The sequence below is a fragment of the Eublepharis macularius genome, chromosome 1 (genome assembly GCF_028583425.1).
Source record: "Eublepharis macularius isolate TG4126 chromosome 1, MPM_Emac_v1.0, whole genome shotgun sequence".
Taxonomy (NCBI): Eukaryota; Metazoa; Chordata; class Lepidosauria; order Squamata; family Eublepharidae; genus Eublepharis; species Eublepharis macularius.
The window spans coordinates 8042322-8060623 of NC_072790.1; the positions used below are offsets into that span (position 1 = coordinate 8042322).

Sequence of the window (18302 nt, forward strand, 5' to 3'; positions counted from 1 at the left end):
ATTCTGTGTTTCGTGAAATCCTTTTCTCATTTTCCTCTCTGAGCAGAGTGACTCAGGAATCTTTTCTCTGATTTCTGAAGAAAATTCTCCCACTTGTTCACATTTTTCTATCACGGTGTTGTATTTATGAGGGAGCCGGTAGCTGCTATGTTGCTTTGCCTTGCCCCTGAGCTCTACAGATAGAAATTGCGTTGGTGGAAACTGAAGCCCTTTTCAAATTATCGTCATACGTACTGGGAACCTGCCAATCAACCATGTCGGCAGTGTGTGCTACCCATCCTTCTCCTGATACGGACAATTGCCATATTGTCTGAACAGTGCAGATTTTGCACAACCATACTTTGAACTGTGGTGTAGCAGGGTTCTTGTTCTTGTTCACATGCACTTAATCTGATAATTCATGTGTTGTCCATTTCAGATAACATGAGGATCTATATGTGGTTGCCAGCTTCGAGGTACATGTGGACCATTAATGTCTGAAAAGAGCTGCAGTCCTGCTGCTACTGAAGGGGCTCAGTAGATATGAATATCCATATGAAAAGAGAATTTTGAGGAATGATCCTTCTCTCATGTCAGGAGCAAGTCCTTTGGCCTCTGTGGCACTGGGCCATTATAAATATGATATGCCAACAAGCCTGCTTTATTTTCGTATTATCGTTCTATTATTGTGGGACCAATGCTGTACTCCTACAGCCCTCTGGTGGTATGCTGCAGACATGATTTGAGATTTCTCAGTTCTACAGAACAAATCAAGTCTTTTTAAATGGGTGCTGCATACCTCACCATAAGGAGACTACAGCTGTTATAACCTGAGCAGGGCTTTTTTTCTGGGAAAAGAGGTGGTGGAACTCAGTGGGTTTCCCTCAGAGAAAATGGTCACATGGCTGGTGGCCCCGCCCCCTGATCTCCAGACAGAGGGGAGTTGAGATTGCCCTCGGGGGTCAATCTAAACTCCCCTCTGTCTGGAGATCAGGGGGTGGGGCCACTACCCACATGACCATTTTCAAGAGGTTCCGGAACTCTGTTCCCCCGCGTTCCCCCTGAAAAAAAACCCTGAACCTGAGCATATGCTGGAATTGAACATGAATGGAAAAACTGGGAAGACATCGAAGTCTTTCAAATGCAAAGAATTCCATCAGGTGAAATAATGTAAAGATTTAAATCCTGCTATTTGGTGTTGCATCTCAGAGTCCAAAATCTAGAGAGCCAGTGTGGTATAATGGTTAGAATGTTGGGATAGCATTTGGGAGACCCGGGTTCAAATCCCTGTTCTGCCCTGGAAGCTCACTGGGAGGCCCCAGGCCAGTCACACACTCTCAGCCTAACCTACCTCACAGGGTTGTTGTGGGGATCGAGTGGAGGACAGAAGAACTATGTAAGCCAGTTTGGGTCACTATTGCACATAAAGTAAATTAAGTAAGTAAATAAATAAATCTATCAAATGTGTGCATGAGGAATGGTCAACAAATGGATTGCTCTTATTACACATGTGCCTTCAATAATGTCTTTAGACTGTGGAGTTCAGTGGCACCTGCCTTCCTGACCAACTCAGCTTTGTTTTATTTTACGTCTTGAAAAATTTGTATCCCCCATCTCAGCTTGAATGCTCTCAAGGCGGCTTACAACATAATAAAATACAAGACAAGCAACAAAATATCAAAGTGCAATAAAATGCAAAATGTTTCCTTGAGCCCCAAGGGAATGGTGGGACGTAAATGTTTTAATTAATAAATAAATATTTTTGAACAATACTCTCACCTTTTCACCTTATTCATCCCTAACATTATTTTAACATGAGCCTGTTCCGTGGTACAAAGGGCCACCACCGAAAACACATCTCAAGTGGCTATTGGCCAAGTTGCTAGGATAGCTTTCGGTATCCCAAACCCTCGAAACAGAAAAACCCTCCACATTACACTGGCCTGCTGTCGGTGTGTCATCCTCATGCAGAAATCCCTGACTGAGAGGGACAAAAGGACAACGGAATGCTTCGGACCCGTCCTGGAAAGCCGACGCCACTTTTGTTTTCTGTCTCCCTCTAGCATTCTAATCCGCCCAGAAAAAGCAAGAGTGCTGCCTGCCTTTTGGCTTTAGCTGGGCCGCACACAATTGGAACAGATGGGAAAGCAAAAACGCTGACAGCATTTTTAAAAAAGGACCAGCTGAGAGCGAGAAGGCGGGGCAATTTGATTTTATTTAGTTTCTACAGTAGAGAGCTGGAGTTTAGGGTTACAGAGTATCAGGGAGCTTTCAAGTCATTGCAAGCGTGGCAGGAGGAGAACTGAGTTCACTACCTTCCGTTCCAAATCCACTAAAGTTTTCGCTTTCAACCTGGACAAAGAAACACAGATGCAAAGGGAGTCTTCGGGAGCACCTTCCCACACCACTATGTACAGGAGCAGTTACCTGCGCGAAGTGCGCAAGGAGAAGTATGAGCGGTCCGATGCTTACGAAGAACTGCCGGAATCACCTGAATTTGGCAGTCTCGCTCAAGCGCAAGGCCTGGAAAACCTACAAGAGCTCAATGAACGGTTTGCCAACTACATCAACCGAGCTCGGGTCCTTGAGCAGCGCAATGCCATTTTCCGCAAGCAGCTGGAGACCTTCCAGCGCATGGATGAGCTGGCGGGGTTAGAAGAGGCTTTTGCTGCCCAGATTGATCTCAACCGCCAGCGTGTTCGTGAACTGGCCGCAGACAGATCAAAGCTGGAACGTGAAGAAAAAGACGCACAGCGAATGCTGGATGAATTCCGTAACAAGTAAGTCGCTGAGCAGTGGAGGAGCTCACCCTGTGGTCCTTAACAGTGTCTATTATTATCAAAGTCTCATAGCTTTTACCCTTTCTGCATTGTGACTTATGCACTTACGTATTGTATGGGCCTTTAAGTCACTCACAACTTACTTATGGCTACTCTAGCCAAGGGGCTTCAAGGCAAGTGCGAAGCAGAGGTGGCTGGCCATTACTTTCCTCTGCAGAGTCTTCCTTGGTGTTCGCCCATCCAAGTACAACCCTGCTTAGCTTTTGAGATCTGATGAGCTCAGGCTATACCATTCCACACCCCGCTTACATTCCTGCTCCTTTTAAAACACAGTACAGGGTGTCTTGACCAAGTTCATTCTGTTTTGTAACTTCACAAAGGTCTATGTATGGAAAGTAAGGTACTGAAGTCCCTTAAGTGATGCCCATCTGTGGTACAGTTGTGAAGACAAGTGTTGTCCTCTGTGTGTAAGGAGCGCAATATAAGTGCAGGGAATGCAACATCAGAGGATACCTAAATGTAGTAAGGGTGCTGCCTGGATTCTGATATTATGGCTCTTTCCTCGTCTTCTTAATTTGACAGCCCACTTTGTATGGCTTCCCTCTTTCAGCCTGACATTGATGGTCTATGAAGAGCCAAGTCATTCTAGGAGCTAGAAAGCACACATGTTGGTGCATATTGTTGTTCAACTGTGCAGTTTTCAAAGGCATTTAATGCAAGGCTATGCACTGAGACAGTTACGGAATGAGAAGTACCCCCCATGCAGTTATGCCATCTTCCACAGGTGGTTCCAGGCTTTCCAATACATGGACGCACAGGCAGGGATAAATATAAACTGTAAGACAATTACAATATTAGGAGGACTTTTCAAAATTCTGTCATGTTGGTATTAAGAACTGTATGCATGCCTGGGTAAACTGTAGGTTTTACAATTCTTCGTGGAAAGGATGAGAAGAGAAAGAAGGATCCCTGCCTAAAGCAAGATAATTTTTAGAGACTGGCTGAAACCAACAAGTCTAAAACGAAACAACAAAAATAACCAGTTTACTTTAATATGAACTCTGCACATATGTTTCACTAGCAAGTTTATTGAAGCACCAGCTTTTGTGGGATAGAGTTCACTTATCAGATGCGTGATATGAAATGTTTGCCTGCAGACATTCATGCACACAGAGAAGGAAAAAATTGCGAGCAGTGCGCACAAAGGGCCATGAAATGCAGACATGGATGTCATTGGCATGTACAACTCCTGTGTGTGCCAGAAGTGACCATTTGCAAGTGATGATAATACTCCAGATGGCCTTAGGAAACTTACTGCCTGCTGGGGCTAAGAAAAGTGTCTTCTCAGTTTAAGTCCTTTCTTAGCTACTACAGAGATGCTTAAAAAGAGGATACCTTTCTTAGCCCCTGCAGGCGGTAAATTGCTCAACTCAACTACCTAGACTGTGTTATCACCAGTTACAGTTGTCAGGAATGGCCGCTGTGCTTATCTTCCGCACTTTTGAATTTTGCATAGATATATCACATACTAAACCTTCTGAGCATAATCTTGTAACCTGGTAAAATTTTCTTCCTCTATGTATGTGTCTGCCTGTCTATACATACAGATATGCATATGCATACATATATGTGTGCGTATGAATGGCTTCAGTTCATGCATCTGATGAAGTGGGCTGTAGCCCCGCAAACTCTTATGTGACAACCAAATTGTTAGTGATAACAAAATGGAATTGTGATGCCTTGGATCAAGGCACATACAGAGGTGGATCAAGGCACAAAGAGATCACTGTTTAAAAAAAATAGATCATTTTATAACTACTTCCTGCTGGTTAATGTTTGCTATCCTCTTTCATTCTACACAGAAAATCCTGTACAAATAAACCATTTACTGATCTTCTAGGGATTCCATGAGCTAAGGGGAGATTAAAAGAAAAGTAACCCACATCATACAGTTTTGTCCTCTAGGAAGAGATTCGCACGATCAATTCTGCCCTCCCAATAGGTTGGCTCCTATTCTAATAATGATGATTCTTTCCCTTGGTGCAAAACACCTTCCTTTGATGCCTTCCCTTTAGTACAAAGTGACTCCCTTTGCTCCAGGGGAGTTTTACTTAAAGAAGGTGTTGCCATGGATGGAAGAGATATGGGGGATCCAACCCCAGGCACAGTGTTTTGTTCTTGGGTGGTGGGACTCCCGTGTAATGGAGTTGACCTCCTTACCAAGATACAGGTACCAGAGCTTTCCAGAGCTGAAGGACGTGCACGAGAGAATCACTGCCCACGTGTATAAACTTGCGTCAGAGATGATTCCTCTATCACACCACCATCAGTGCATCTAGTGCAAAATCTCCACTTGTACTAGAACTCTTGCACAAGCAGAAGCACAAGAAAAAGACCCTTGTAACGGCTCGCACTAAGTCAGACTTATTGTATCCCTGCTTGCATTTCTGCTTTCTCAAGATCTGGCACTACCAATTTCTGAGCTCTATATTGTATGTTTGGTGGTCCCCGGTGACGTTAATCAGTCTGAATGGGCAGTATCGTTGCACACGTGCAACTTTGCAAAAATTCGGTCCAAAAATACTTTGCAGGGGTTCATGGAGGTTCAGCGTGAACTGAACATGCCAAGCGATTGATTGGCTCACTCTTGAGTGACAGCTCCAAAAACGGTGCTTTGGGCTGTCAGGCACATTAGTGGCATTAGCAGCCCCCCTAGTAGCAACCTGAAAGATCCTCTGGCTGAATGCAGGTAGCCCTTGGTGGGGCGAGGGCGGGGAAAAGAAAAGAAACCTCATGCATGGTATGACTAGGGTTGCCAACCTCCAGGTGGTGACTGGAGATCTCCTGGAATTGCAACTGGTCTGTCAGTTGTAGAAAATGGCTGGAGGAAATGGCTGTTTTGGTGCGTGGACTCGGTGGCATCCAACCCCACTGGTCCCTCTCCTCCCCAAACCCTGTCCCCTCTAGGCTCAAAACTCCCCCCCCCCCATATTTCCTGGAATTTCCCAGCCTGGAACTGGCAACCATAGGCAGGACTCACAATCTTTAAAATTCACTAAGTAATTAACAAATTGAAATTGGTTTTTGGTATTTGGATAAAAGAAATCGCGACTCGTTTCTTTTAATCTATATTTATGATTTATTTCACTTCTTTGCAGGCATAGAAATGAATGTGAGTACCAGCAAATGCTGAAAGCAACCCTGGAACGGCTTAACAAGGTGAGTTGCCGGTGTCAGGCACCACGTGGTCCTCCCCCCCCCCCCACAGACACACACCCACACGCTAGATTTTTCTTCCCTCTTTCGTCATTTGTGACAATATGGATGCTGTCCGATAGGACTCAGCGGGATGCCACACTCTTGCAACTTATTCTTTGGGATGGGAGATGGAGTGATTTAGTTGCCAACCTCCATTTGGAGGCTGGAGCCCTCTTGGAACGCCAACTGATCTCCCCTGACTACATAGACCAGTTCCCCTGGAGAAAAGGGCTGCTTGGGCAGGAGGACTCTACGGCTTCCGCCCTCAAATTTCCAGGAATTTCCCAAGCCAGCGTTAGCTATGGGAGTTGGGGAGGTGGTTTGCCTTTTGCCAGCACTGAAACTTGCAGCTGGAGTACAAAAAAGAAGCCCTGCCGGATAACAGAATCCTGAGATCTGAACACCAAAGTAACTGTGCAAATGCACACGGGCTCATACAGGACACACAGAACCACTGGGAAAGGGTCGCATGTGGATCCGAAATGCAACGGGCCAGTGGGAAGTCCTGATTGCTTAGAAAAGTAGACTTCGTACGTCAACCGGTGCCTACAAAACAATAGCCGCTTTCAAGGAGTAGATGCATTCTACACTGACATTGCACAAGCTAAGTTTCCACAGTAAAGGTTTTTTTTTAAAAAAAGAAACCCTTTGAGAATGGTTTCTTTTCAAATGAAGTACTTTTTTGAAGTACACACTATAGAAATAAGCCAGTCGAGGGGGGGGGGGGGGCTAAAATCTTTGCTTCGCTGTCTTTGAAAGGTTCCTTATATCTTTAGAAAAGGCTTTTCTCTTTAAGAAGATGCTGCAAAATTAAATTGCTCCCTTATCTTCTTTTATGCCAAAAAAATAGATTTCTTTCTTTTTCTTCTTTTCTTTGTTCTGAGGGCTAATCTTCGTGTTTTCATTTTTATCCTACAGTTGATCCTTACGGGTTCCCACCCCCCTCTCTTCTACAAACTACAAAAAGAGATTCTGTTTGAAACTGCATTGGCCTTAAGTTCTCCCCTTTTCTTCTTACTGTCCCCCACTTCCAAAGTTCCTTAAACCGCCTATAATGATCTCAACAAAGTTCCCTGTTTTCCTTAGTTCCATTCAAGACCTTTTGGATCACCCCCTCGCAGGGTGCAAGCAGTGGGTAGCTGTTAGGATCATTGTCCTGAGTGGTTCGAAACATGGGAACATAGAGCTAGAAGGGACCCGCAAGGATCATTGAGTCCAGCCCCCTGTGGAACACAGGAAATTCACAGCTCTTCTCGCCTCCACCCCCAGCGACCCCTGCTCTATGCCCAGAGGAAGGCAAACCTCCAGGAACCCCGGCCAATCCTTAGTACCTTATACACCAGCTTTCATCTTACATATTGACTCTGCTGATCTGCTTAAGGGTGGACTGGGAAGTTTAAATGACCCAGGAACAATCCAAGCTGAGCGTTCCTGCATAGCAACATTGCAGGGGCCACTCAAGTTAGGCCCTGTCAGCAGTGCTACCTCACCCACTGTCTCTTCTTTTGCCACCATCAGCTGGTAGCAGCCCGGAACGGGTGGCATGGGGGAAAGAAGGAACTGGTGGCATGGACCGCTGCTGGAGGGCTGAAACTAAGCTGTTACTGCAGTGCTGGTGGGGTTTTGAGGGAGCTTGGCAGTGGCCCTTTCTTAAATGGCATTTGAGTGATGATTCCTTACAACTTTTTGCTTTGACCTCAGGAGTGTCAAATCTTACGGCCATACCTATTCTTTTCCTTTTAAATGCTCTGGGGCCTCTACTGCAGCTCCTCTTTATGTTACTTCAAACTGTTTGCCTCAGAAGGGCAATCCCTTTCGCCAAACCTATCAAATCTGCTGTGGAAGCTCATGGGGTGACTTACATCCAGCTGCACATGCTCAGCCTAGCCTACCTCTCAGGGTTGTTGTGAGGATAATATGGAGAAAAGGCTAGTGATGTGAGCTTTTCTGTGGAGAAAGGCAGTATATAAATGAAGTAAATTAGTAAATAGAGATGAGGATGGAGGGGCAGTTGTTTAGTGGGTTTGATGGAGAGGAGGACACGGGGAAAGGTGACCCTATCGAGGTTGCTAGGAGGAGGGGAAGAGGAGATAGTATGAGGAAGGGGATACAGGGAAAAGTGAAGTACGCCTGCAAGTCCTTGCAAGTCCCCCACAATGCAACTGGGCCTGGCTCAGCCGGCACCCTGCAACGGGGCCATCGAGGAAGGCTGCGGGGGGTGAAGGCGGGGTGCAGATAAAAGTGGGTGGGAAGGGACTTCCTGTTTGGGATCCATGGAGGTCTAACGCAGCTCCACTTGCGGAGCTGACCGGACTGCCGTTTTAACCGGCCGGCGGGGTGAAAATAGCCCGCGGCCGACTGCTCTCAGGCGGGGAGCAGGCAAAGAACGCTCAAGACCCTAGGGTGAGCTAGATCTCGGACGAGGGGGGGCTCTACACAGCGAGTCTCCCCCCGATCCTTGAGGTCCCACCTTGCGACGGGTCGGCTATAATCTCTGCGGCAGTTTTGGGGCCAATTCGGCTGGCATAAGACCTACATACCCAAGCATCGATTGGGGGAAGAAGCTGAGAGGAGAACTTAAAATCGAAACAGCGATTACAACCCGAGAAAAGTGAAGAGAAGGTAAAGATCATTATCTTCTGAGACGGGACAGATTGACAAAAACAGAGAGGAAAAAAAGTAGATTTTTAAACTGCAACAGACTAGTGAAAAGGAGGGGAAGACTCGGCAGGAATCGAATTTAAAAAGAGACTAAGTTTAAAGAAGTTATTAAAGAAATGGGACTATTGTTTTGAATACCTGTGGCTTTGGAGCTGTGAGAAAAAGACACCATCGCGAGATCTGCTGTGGGAAGACGGGAGACAGGAAGTGCGTAATAACAATAGAGTGGCTGGAGAGAAGCGGCCCTTGCTGGAGGGCAGGAAGTAGGGAATCGCCATTTTTGAAAGGGGAAGGGTCGCGGCTTCAGCGGAAGAGGAAGTAGGCCATCTTGGATTACAAAATCATAGAGAAACCATAGAGAAAAGACGCCCGACATTTTGGACTCTTTAAAACTTAATTTCTATAAGAAGACCGGGACATTTAAAATAGAAAAACGTTAAATTTTACGCCACGGAGTTAAGGAAGAGAGCGGATTCGTGGGAGCGAGCTAAAGCAAGCCCCACGATGTCAAAAAAAGAGTGGCAATCGGCAATAGAAAACCTGGATAAAAACCTGGACAAAAAACTTTTAGATATGATTAAAGAACTTAAGGACACGAAATTGGAGCTGATAAAAGAGGTTAAAGAGGTTACACAGACAGTAAAATCGGAGCTGTCAGAAGTGAAAAAAGGTATGGAAACAATACGAAGTGAATTACAAGGAACGCAGCAGAGAGTTAAAACAGTAGAAGACGCGATGGAGAATTTAGCAGACACGCAACAAACAGAGATGAGATTGGTGAAGGGGAGAATGTCAGTTGCAGAAACTAAACATATGGAGAAGCAGCTACGTTTTCGTGGCTTGCCAGAAGTGGAAGGAAAGTCAGCGCAGGAACAGATGACTGAGGTGTTGGCTGAGTACCTGGGGAAGGAGGAGGAGGAAGTTGTGGCTATCCTAGATGTGGCATACCGTGTGAATTCGAGAATAGCAACCCAGAGGAAACTACCAAGAGATGTGATTGTGCAGTTTACAACACGAAATATGAAAGAGAGGATTGTGACAAAACAGTTTCAAGATCCATTGGAGATTGATGGCAAGACGATTATTATAATGAAGGAACTGCCCAGATCAGTGTTATTGGACCGGAAAAAATATAAAGTGCTAATTCAGATTTTGAAGGACATGAAAATCAGGTACAGATGGGAGTTACCGGAAGGAGTGTCCTTTGAGTTTGGAGGGGCCAAAAAACGCATCAGATCTGAGCGAGAGATGGAGCGATTTATTAAGGACAATGAAAAAGACTTACCAACAAGATCATGAGTATGGAGTGTAAAGTATTATCTTGGAATGTAAATGGACTAAACTCACCGAATAAGAGGAAAAATACTTTTCACTGGCTACTAAAACAAAAATGTGACATTGTTTGTTTGCAAGAGACCCATATCAGAAAGCAGGATGTAAAATATTTAAAATCTGGAAAATTGGGCAAAGAATATGTAGCGGCCTCCAACAAGAAAAAAAGAGGAGTGGTGTTGTACATAAAAGAGGAGCTACAGCCAAAATTTGTTATGAGAGATGTGGAAGCTAGATTTGTAGCAGTGGAATGTATTTGGAATTTAAAGAGAGTGTTGGTAGTCGGACTTTATGCACCTAACGGTGCAAAAGAAAGCTTCTTTGAGGATTTAAGGAAGCATTTAGACGATCTTGCATACGACCAGATAATTCTTGCTGGAGACTTCAATGGAGTGACAGACTTGGAACTAGACAAAAAGACTACAACGGCACAAAAGAAAAGAGGACTATTACCAAAGCTTTTTTTTGAGTTGATTCAACAAGAGACTCTTGAAGATGTATGGAGGAGAGAATATCCTAAAAGCAGACAGTTTACTTTTTATTCTGCAAGGCATTCTACATTATCAAGAATTGATATGATCTGGGCCTCAAAAGACTTAGCATTATGGACTAAGGAGGTAGAAATAATGCCTATGGTAGGCTCAGATCACAACCCAATTATGTGGAAATTTGGAAAAAAGAGAAAAAGGAAAGCATGGAGAATAAATGAGGACTTGTTACAGGAAAGAGAGAATATGGAAATACTGAGAAGAGAGACAAAGTTTTTTATACAATACAACGTGAATAAAGAAGTACCAACCAATAAAGTTTGGGATGCTTACAAGGCGGTTGTAAGGGGCATACTAATGGACTTAAATGGTAGAGCAAGAAAGAAGAAAGAGGAGAAAAGACAAGAGATTGAGGAGAAAATAAAAGCCAAAGAAACACAGCTAAAAAAGAGACCAGGGAAAAAGAAGGTATACCAGGAAATTAAAATACTTCAAGAACAGCTAACAGCAATGAGCAATAAAGAATTGGAGTGGAATCTCAAAAGACTGAATCAAAAAGCGTTTGAGGGTGCTAATAAACCTGGGAAGTACCTGGCATGGCAATTGAAGAAGAAAAGGGAAAAGAAGATAATAAATAAAATTTGCGAAGATAACAAAACGTATTTGGAGCAGGCTACCATTAGTAGAGCCTTTTATAAATTTTACGCTAAGCTGTATAATAAAAAAGAAGTAAACAAAGAATCAATAGCGTCATATTTGGAGAAAACCAAACTTCCAGAAATCTCGGAAGCTTGGAGAAATAAGCTGAATAGTGAAGTAACTGACGAGGAAATAAGTAAGGCAATACAATCTGCAAATCTAGGAAAGGCGCCAGGGCCAGATGGACTTACGGCTAAATTCTATAAGACAATGGCTAATGAACTGGCACCATTCCTAAAAGAGGTGATGAATGGGGTTTTAAGGGATCAAAGGATTCCAGAAACTTGGAGTGAAGCGAATATATCATTGATCCCAAAAGAGGGCCAAGACCTGACTAATGTGAAAAATTATAGACCTATATCGCTACTCAACAATGACTACAAAATTTTTGCGAAGATATTGGCGGAGAGATTGAAGGGGTGGCTCTCGGAAGTCATAGAGGAGGAACAAGCAGGCTTTTTGCCAGACAGACAAATAAGAGACAACTTAAGGACAGTGATCAATGCTATTGAATATTATGACAAGCGTTGTGACAAAGAGGTTGGTTTCTTCTTTGTTGACGCTGAAAAAGCGTTTGACAATTTAAACTGGGACTTTATGTTTGCCACTATGGAAAAGCTACAATTGGGAGAAAGATTCATCAGAGCAATTAAGGAAATTTATAGAGACCAGACTGCAGCAATTGTGGTGAATGATGAATTGACCAAGAAATTGACGATAAGTAAAGGAACAAGACAAGGTTGCCCGTTATCTCCATTGTTGTTCATTTTAGTATTGGAGATTCTGATGATACAAATACGTCAAGATGATGAAATTCGTGGAATAAAAATAAAGGACTATTCATACAAGGTCAGAGCATTTGCGGATGACATAATGTTAATTGTAGAGGACCCATTGGAGAACATGCCAAGAGTGATAGATAAGATCAAGGAGTTTGGAGACTTGGCAGGTTTCTTCATTAACAAAAAGAAGTCAAAGATATTATGCAAAAATATGACTAAGCAGAAACAACAATTGTTAATGGAAACAACGGATTGTGAAGTAACAAGTAAAGTGAAATATTTGGGAGTCGAATTAACTGCAAAGAACATAGATCTATTCAAAAACAATTATGAAAAACTATGGACTCAGATAGAGAGAGACTTGATTAAATGGAATAGATTGAATTTGTCATGGTTGGGTAGGATTGCAGCAGTTAAGATGAATGTGTTACCAAGAGTAATGTTTTTGCTACAGACAATACCAATCATCAGAGACTCCAAACAATTTGAAAAATGGCAGAGGAAAATATCAGATTTTGTTTGGGCAGGCAAGAAGCCTCGAGTGAAAGTGAAAGTTTTACAAGATGCAAAGGAAAGAGGCGGAATGCAACTGCCCAATCTGAGACTTTATCATGATGCAATCTGCCTAGTTTGGTTGAAAGAATGGATGACATTAAAGAACAAGAAACTATTAGCCCTAGAGGGATATAAAAAAATATTTGGATGGCACGCATATTTATGGCATGACAAAGTAAAGGTCAACTCGATGTTCCTGCATCACTTTGTTCGGAGAAGTCTATACATAATCTGGAAGAAGTACAGAATTTATCTACAAGAAGGAACCCCTTTGTGGGTGGTTCCATATGAGGTGATAGACCCGAGAGCTGTTGATAATGAACAACAATGTTTAACGTATAAAGAAATAACTAAAACTGAAGCATCCAAACTTAGAATAAAGACACAAGAGGAACTATCACCTAACTACGATTGGTTCCAGTATAGACAGATCAGAGACTTATATAATTCGGACTCTGTAAAGGGAGGTATACGAATAGAGAATTCGGAACTAGAGCAGACCCTTCTTAAAGAAGATAAGAAAAGAATATCCAAGGTATACCAAGTACTGTTGAAGTGGTATACCGAGGATGAGATAGTTAAAACACAAATGGTGAAATGGGCTATAAACTTTAATAAAGAAATAACAATGGAGGCATGGGAATACTTGTGGAAAACTACAATGAAGACAACGACATGTATTAATATCAAAGAGAACATTCATAAAATGATCTATCGTTGGTACATGACACCAAAGAAGATTGCGCTAGGGAATTTGAATACTTCTAATAAATGCTGGAAATGTAAGAAGCATGAGGGCTCCCTCTATCATATGTGGTGGTCGTGTGAGGTAGCCAGGCAGTACTGGGGGGAAATAATAAGAGAAATGAGTGAAATTTTACAATTTCAAATTAATAAGAACCCAGAACTCCTGCTACTGAACTTGGGAATGGAGGGAATTCCAGCCCAACACAGGACGTTGATATTTTATATGACAGCAGCAGCTAGACTTTTGTATGCGCAAAAATGGAAAGTACAAGAAGTGCCAACTATTGAAGATTGGACTTACAAATTGCTGTATATGGCTGAAATGGACAAGATGACAAGAAAATTGAGAGATCTGGACTCAGGGCAGTTCAACACAGACTGGGAGAAGCTGAAACAATACCTGGAGAAGAAATGGGAGGTGGGAGGAAAACTGTGGCAGTTTGAGAACTACTGAAGTATTGAAGTAGAGGGGGGAGACTTTACCGGGGGGAGAAGAGATAAATGTGAATTAATAAGCAGTCAGATTAATAGATTGACATATATATAGATATATATAGGTTAACAAACAGAACATAGAGAAAATAATTAATTATAAGGACTAAATATAAGGAGCGATTAACTAACAATATTTTCTTTTTTTTCTGACAAGTTTTGTACCAAACTGAATGTCTGAAGATATAGATGGGTCAAATTGATTGACTACGTGAGGAGAGATATATAGAACTATTATAAAAAGATAGAATGAGTAATATACATAGAGAATAAGTCAAATTGTTTGATATAAACGAATGTATGATCTATATGGTTTATGATATATAGAAATACCTGAAATTGAAAAATTGGGATAAATTGTTTATCTAAGATGGAAACAAAGGCTTACAGTTTGGGCATATAATGTTAAAAATAGTTAAGGATGTACTGCTTAGAATAATGGAGAATATATATTTGTTTTAGATAGAGGAAGCTAATAAAAGTAAGGGAAAGGGGACAAAGGGTTGGAAAGCTGTTGGAAGTCAACAAAAAGGGGGGGGAAAGGGAGGGGGTTAGAGATGAAAAAATTGGGGAAAATTGAATGTAAATGTGGAAATAATGGATTCTAACCCAATAAAAATTTTTCAAAAAAAAAAAAAAAGTGGGTGGGAAGGAGAGAAGGAAGCAGGAAAAAGGGAGCGGCTATGGGGGCAGCCAGGGAGGGGAAAGAGGACATGGTGGGGGAGGGGGAAATGAGACGCCCCCACAAATCCTTGCAGGACCCCTCCATTATATATTATTCTTATTCTGCCATCTTTTTAAAATCCTGTGCAAAACTCTTGTCCTTGTGTAGCCCTTCCCCAAACACGTCATGAAATATCCCCATCTGTTTACATTCCATCATATTTGACCTCTGCTATGTTGGCATCTTTTATCTCTCTTTATTAGAAATGGGTGTCAGTTTTGATTGGACTTCAGTGGGGCGCAGGATGGCCCAGCTGCCTTTGAATTAGGAGGCTGCGGGAGGTTTGGCAGCAGGGATGGGGGAAGGCAGGCTACCAAGCCGCCATTTTCTTCAGAACTGACCCCTCTGATCTGGAGAGCAGCTGAAATTCTGGGAGAGCTCCAGATCCCCCCCCCCCCTGCAGGTTGACAACCCTAATAGTAAGATACCACAGTAACAGCACAGTCCCACGCACAGCTACTCCAGTCTAAACCAGTGGGCTTAGAGTGAAGCCACTGCAGATGACGATCGCCCTGTAATTTCCGTAGACACTGAGCTGGCTGGTGGGACCGCCAGTGCTTCGGATGTGGGTGTTCTCCTTGCAGAAGGACATCTGTTGGTTCAACGCTCCCCCCACCTCTCTCCTAAGTCCTCACCGACCAAATATGTGCTGTGAATGCTTGTGCTAGATAGTAGCAGGGTCTGTTGCATCTTGCGGGTGAAAAAACAGGGTAAAAGGAACATGAAAATGAGTTGGCGCTGGTGGTAACTAATGGCTCCCTTGCTTGCAAATATAAACCCATTGGCTTTCATCTGACACAGGCTGACCTGTCTCAAATGGTAAACATCAAACGGTTTCATGCAATTATCACAGTGGCCACATGCAAACGAGCCATTAAAAGCAATTGGTGCTAGAGAACATTAAGACCTCAGTCTAAATAAATAACAAAATGGCCCAGTCTGTTTGTTCTTCCACAATCTGCAAATGCAAAAAAAAAAAGCAAAAAGGGTCCAGGGCCATTCCAGATCCCCAGCGAACAGGGAAAGGTGCACCGGCTGTCAGAAGCAGCAAAGCTCCGAGCATAGTTGTGGGTGTTCGGGAAAGCCATTGTTAGCTTTGTAAATGATTACATGGTGGATGGGTAAACAACATCTACCAGTCAATGGCTGCTTTCACAGCTGTACAATCTCATCAAATCCAACAGGTCATTAAAGCAATAAAGTACCAAGCTTGTTGAATTTTTCATCTTTTCCAAAATTCGAATCTATCTTTCAAAACCAAAATAACAAAATTAGCATACAAAATGCCTTAAGTGGTTTTCAAAAGGAGAACGAGTCCTGTGAAGTGAACTGGCTTTTGTAAGCATTGTTTTTACTTGGGGCCGTTAAAGCCTCGGCATCTGCTGTATTTACACGGAGTCCCAGGTCCCATCCCCACGACTCCAGCGAGAGAGAAGGGTCAGATGGCAGAAGAGGTGAAAGACCCTGAGATGCCAGAGAGCAGCTGCCGGCCTGAGTAGCCAATACTGGTGATGATTAAATCCAGCACTGTCAATTAATTAACTACACCACTGGTCACCACCTGTACAATGCATGCACTCATTGCATGCAGGGAATGATTTCAGAAACCTGATTATATCCCATATACTGGGCAACCGGTAATTACAAGATGTTCTTATTGTTTGTGATTTAATCTTTGCTTTGCTGAAAGTGTCATCAAGGGCCTTTTGTTAGAATCAAAGAATCATAGAGCTGGAAGGACCCCGATGGGTATCTAGTCCAACGCTCTGTACAGTGCAGGTAATTCACAGCTCCCCCCCTCCCCCACTGCCTCCTGCTCTATGCCCAGAGGAAGGCGAAAAACCTCAGGACACCCGGACAATCTGGCCTGTGGGGAAATCCCTTCCTGACCCCAAAGCGGCAGGGGGCATATAAGGGAGGGCCCTGAGAGCCTCGCAGGGGCTCATCCTTTCCTGCCCTCCTTCTCACAATCTGCCTAACTCCATACAAAGCCACAGGTTCAGCATTGCTGGATAACTATCCAGCCCTCTCTAGCCATGGCAAATCTTTACCTTCTGCTTTTTTGGTTGCTCTCATTGGACTGCATTTGGACGCTTCACTGATGAGCCACACCCACCTCTCCACCTTCCCCCCCTTTTACAGCTTTCGATTTCCACAAGGTAATCATTTCATTCATTGATCCCGACTGAGACGAGCTAGAAGAATTCTCTGGGTTTTTAAAGGACGGAAGTTCTGGTTACTTTAATCCCTGCTTAGAGATCCAAGTTTGGGTCCAGAGATCTGCCAGTCAAAAGTGCTGACGGTTGCTGACCTCCCTGCCTTTCCCGTCCCCCTTGCAGCCCCTTTTGACTTCAGGGAAGTCAGGAGGAAGAAGAGGGTCGTTTATGCCCCCTCCCCTCAACAGTCTCTCAGCCTTACTTCACGTGGGGGGCGGGGGGTGGGGGCGGGGGAGGGGGCTGGGAACATCAGCAATCCTTGGGCAGGCCTTGTGTGTCCCTTGTGCTGGACCCAACCCCTGGAGATAACGTTTCCAGTGTCCTCTCTCATGCTTGTGGAGCGCATGTGTCTGTGAATCAGTCTTTTACTTCCTTCAGCTCCTGGGCTTTTCCACGGAGGGGTCTGAATGGACCCATCACGAGCCTGTGGGCATTCTACCAAGCTCATTCATATAATTATGCCCATGTGGGAAGAGCCAGGATGACTCAGGTATTAATGGCATTTAATTCATTCTTGGCTGTGAGCTCGGCGTTCAATGCCAACAAGAGGTTTTTAGGCTTGAGCAGGCAATCTGGGTGAGCCGGCAGATTCCTAAGTACACATTGATGGAAATGTGATCAACATATTACTGCTTACCAGATGTTCCACTTGTAGAAGTTTTTAAAATAATAATAATAACAACAACATTCAATTTATATACCGCCCTTCAGGACAATTTAATGCCCACTCAGAGCAGTTTACAAAGTTTCTTATTATTGGCTGTTGTGGGTTTTCGGGGCTGTATTGCCGTGGTCTTGGCATAGTAGTTCCTGACGTTTTGCCAGCAGCTGTGGCTGGCATCTTCAGAGGTGTAGCACCAAAAGACAGAGATCTCTCAGTGTCACAGTGTGGAAAAGATGTAGGTCATTTGTATCTACTCAGGAGGGGTGGGGTTGAGCTGAGTCATCCTGTAAGAGTTTCCCAGGGTGTGGAATGTTAATGGCGGGAGGCTTCACTGTATCCTGAGGAGGTTCTTTTGCATCTGGATTGGTGCTTGATGTGCTAATCTTCTCTGCAGGGCTATTGTCGGGGATAGAATGTTTTGTTAGCCTGGTGTTTTTCAGAACTGGAAACCATGCTCTGTTCATTCTTAAGGTTTCTTCTTTCCTGTTGAAGTTTTGCTTATGCTTGTGAATTTCAATGGCTTCCCTGTGCAGTCTGACAAAGTAGTTGGAAGTGTTGTCCAGTATTTTGGTGTCCTGGAATAAGATACTGTGCCCTGTTTGAGTTAGGCTATGTTCAGCCACTGCTGATTTTTCAGGTTGTCCAAGTCTGCAGTGTCTTTCATGTTCTTTTATTCTTGTCTGGATGCTACGCTTTGTGGTCCCGATGTAAACTTGTCCACAGCTGCAGGGTATACGGTATACTCCTGCAGAGGTGAGGGGGTCTCTACTGTCTTTTGCTGATCGTAGCATCTGTTGTATTTTTCGGGTGGGTCTGAATACTGCTTGAAGGTTATGCTTTTTCATAAGCTTTCCCATCTGATCAGTAATTCCTTTGATATATGGCAAAAACACTTTTCCTGTAGGAGACTGTTTTTCCTTGGTTC

The 18302-nt window shown here is 43.6% G+C and overlaps 1 protein-coding gene across 1 annotated transcript in view; it reads left to right on the forward strand.

Annotated features, from left to right (window-relative positions):
* The first annotated feature begins 2388 nt into the window (after positions 1–2388).
* The window catches only part of BFSP1 (beaded filament structural protein 1), a 44800-nt gene continuing 28886 nt past the window's right edge, over positions 2389–18302 (forward strand). Inside the window, exons 1-2 of the mRNA XM_054996472.1 lie at positions 2389–2759; positions 5918–5978. Of these exons, the coding sequence (XP_054852447.1) occupies positions 2389–2759; positions 5918–5978 (432 nt within the window). The remainder of the gene's footprint in view (positions 2760–5917; positions 5979–18302) is intronic.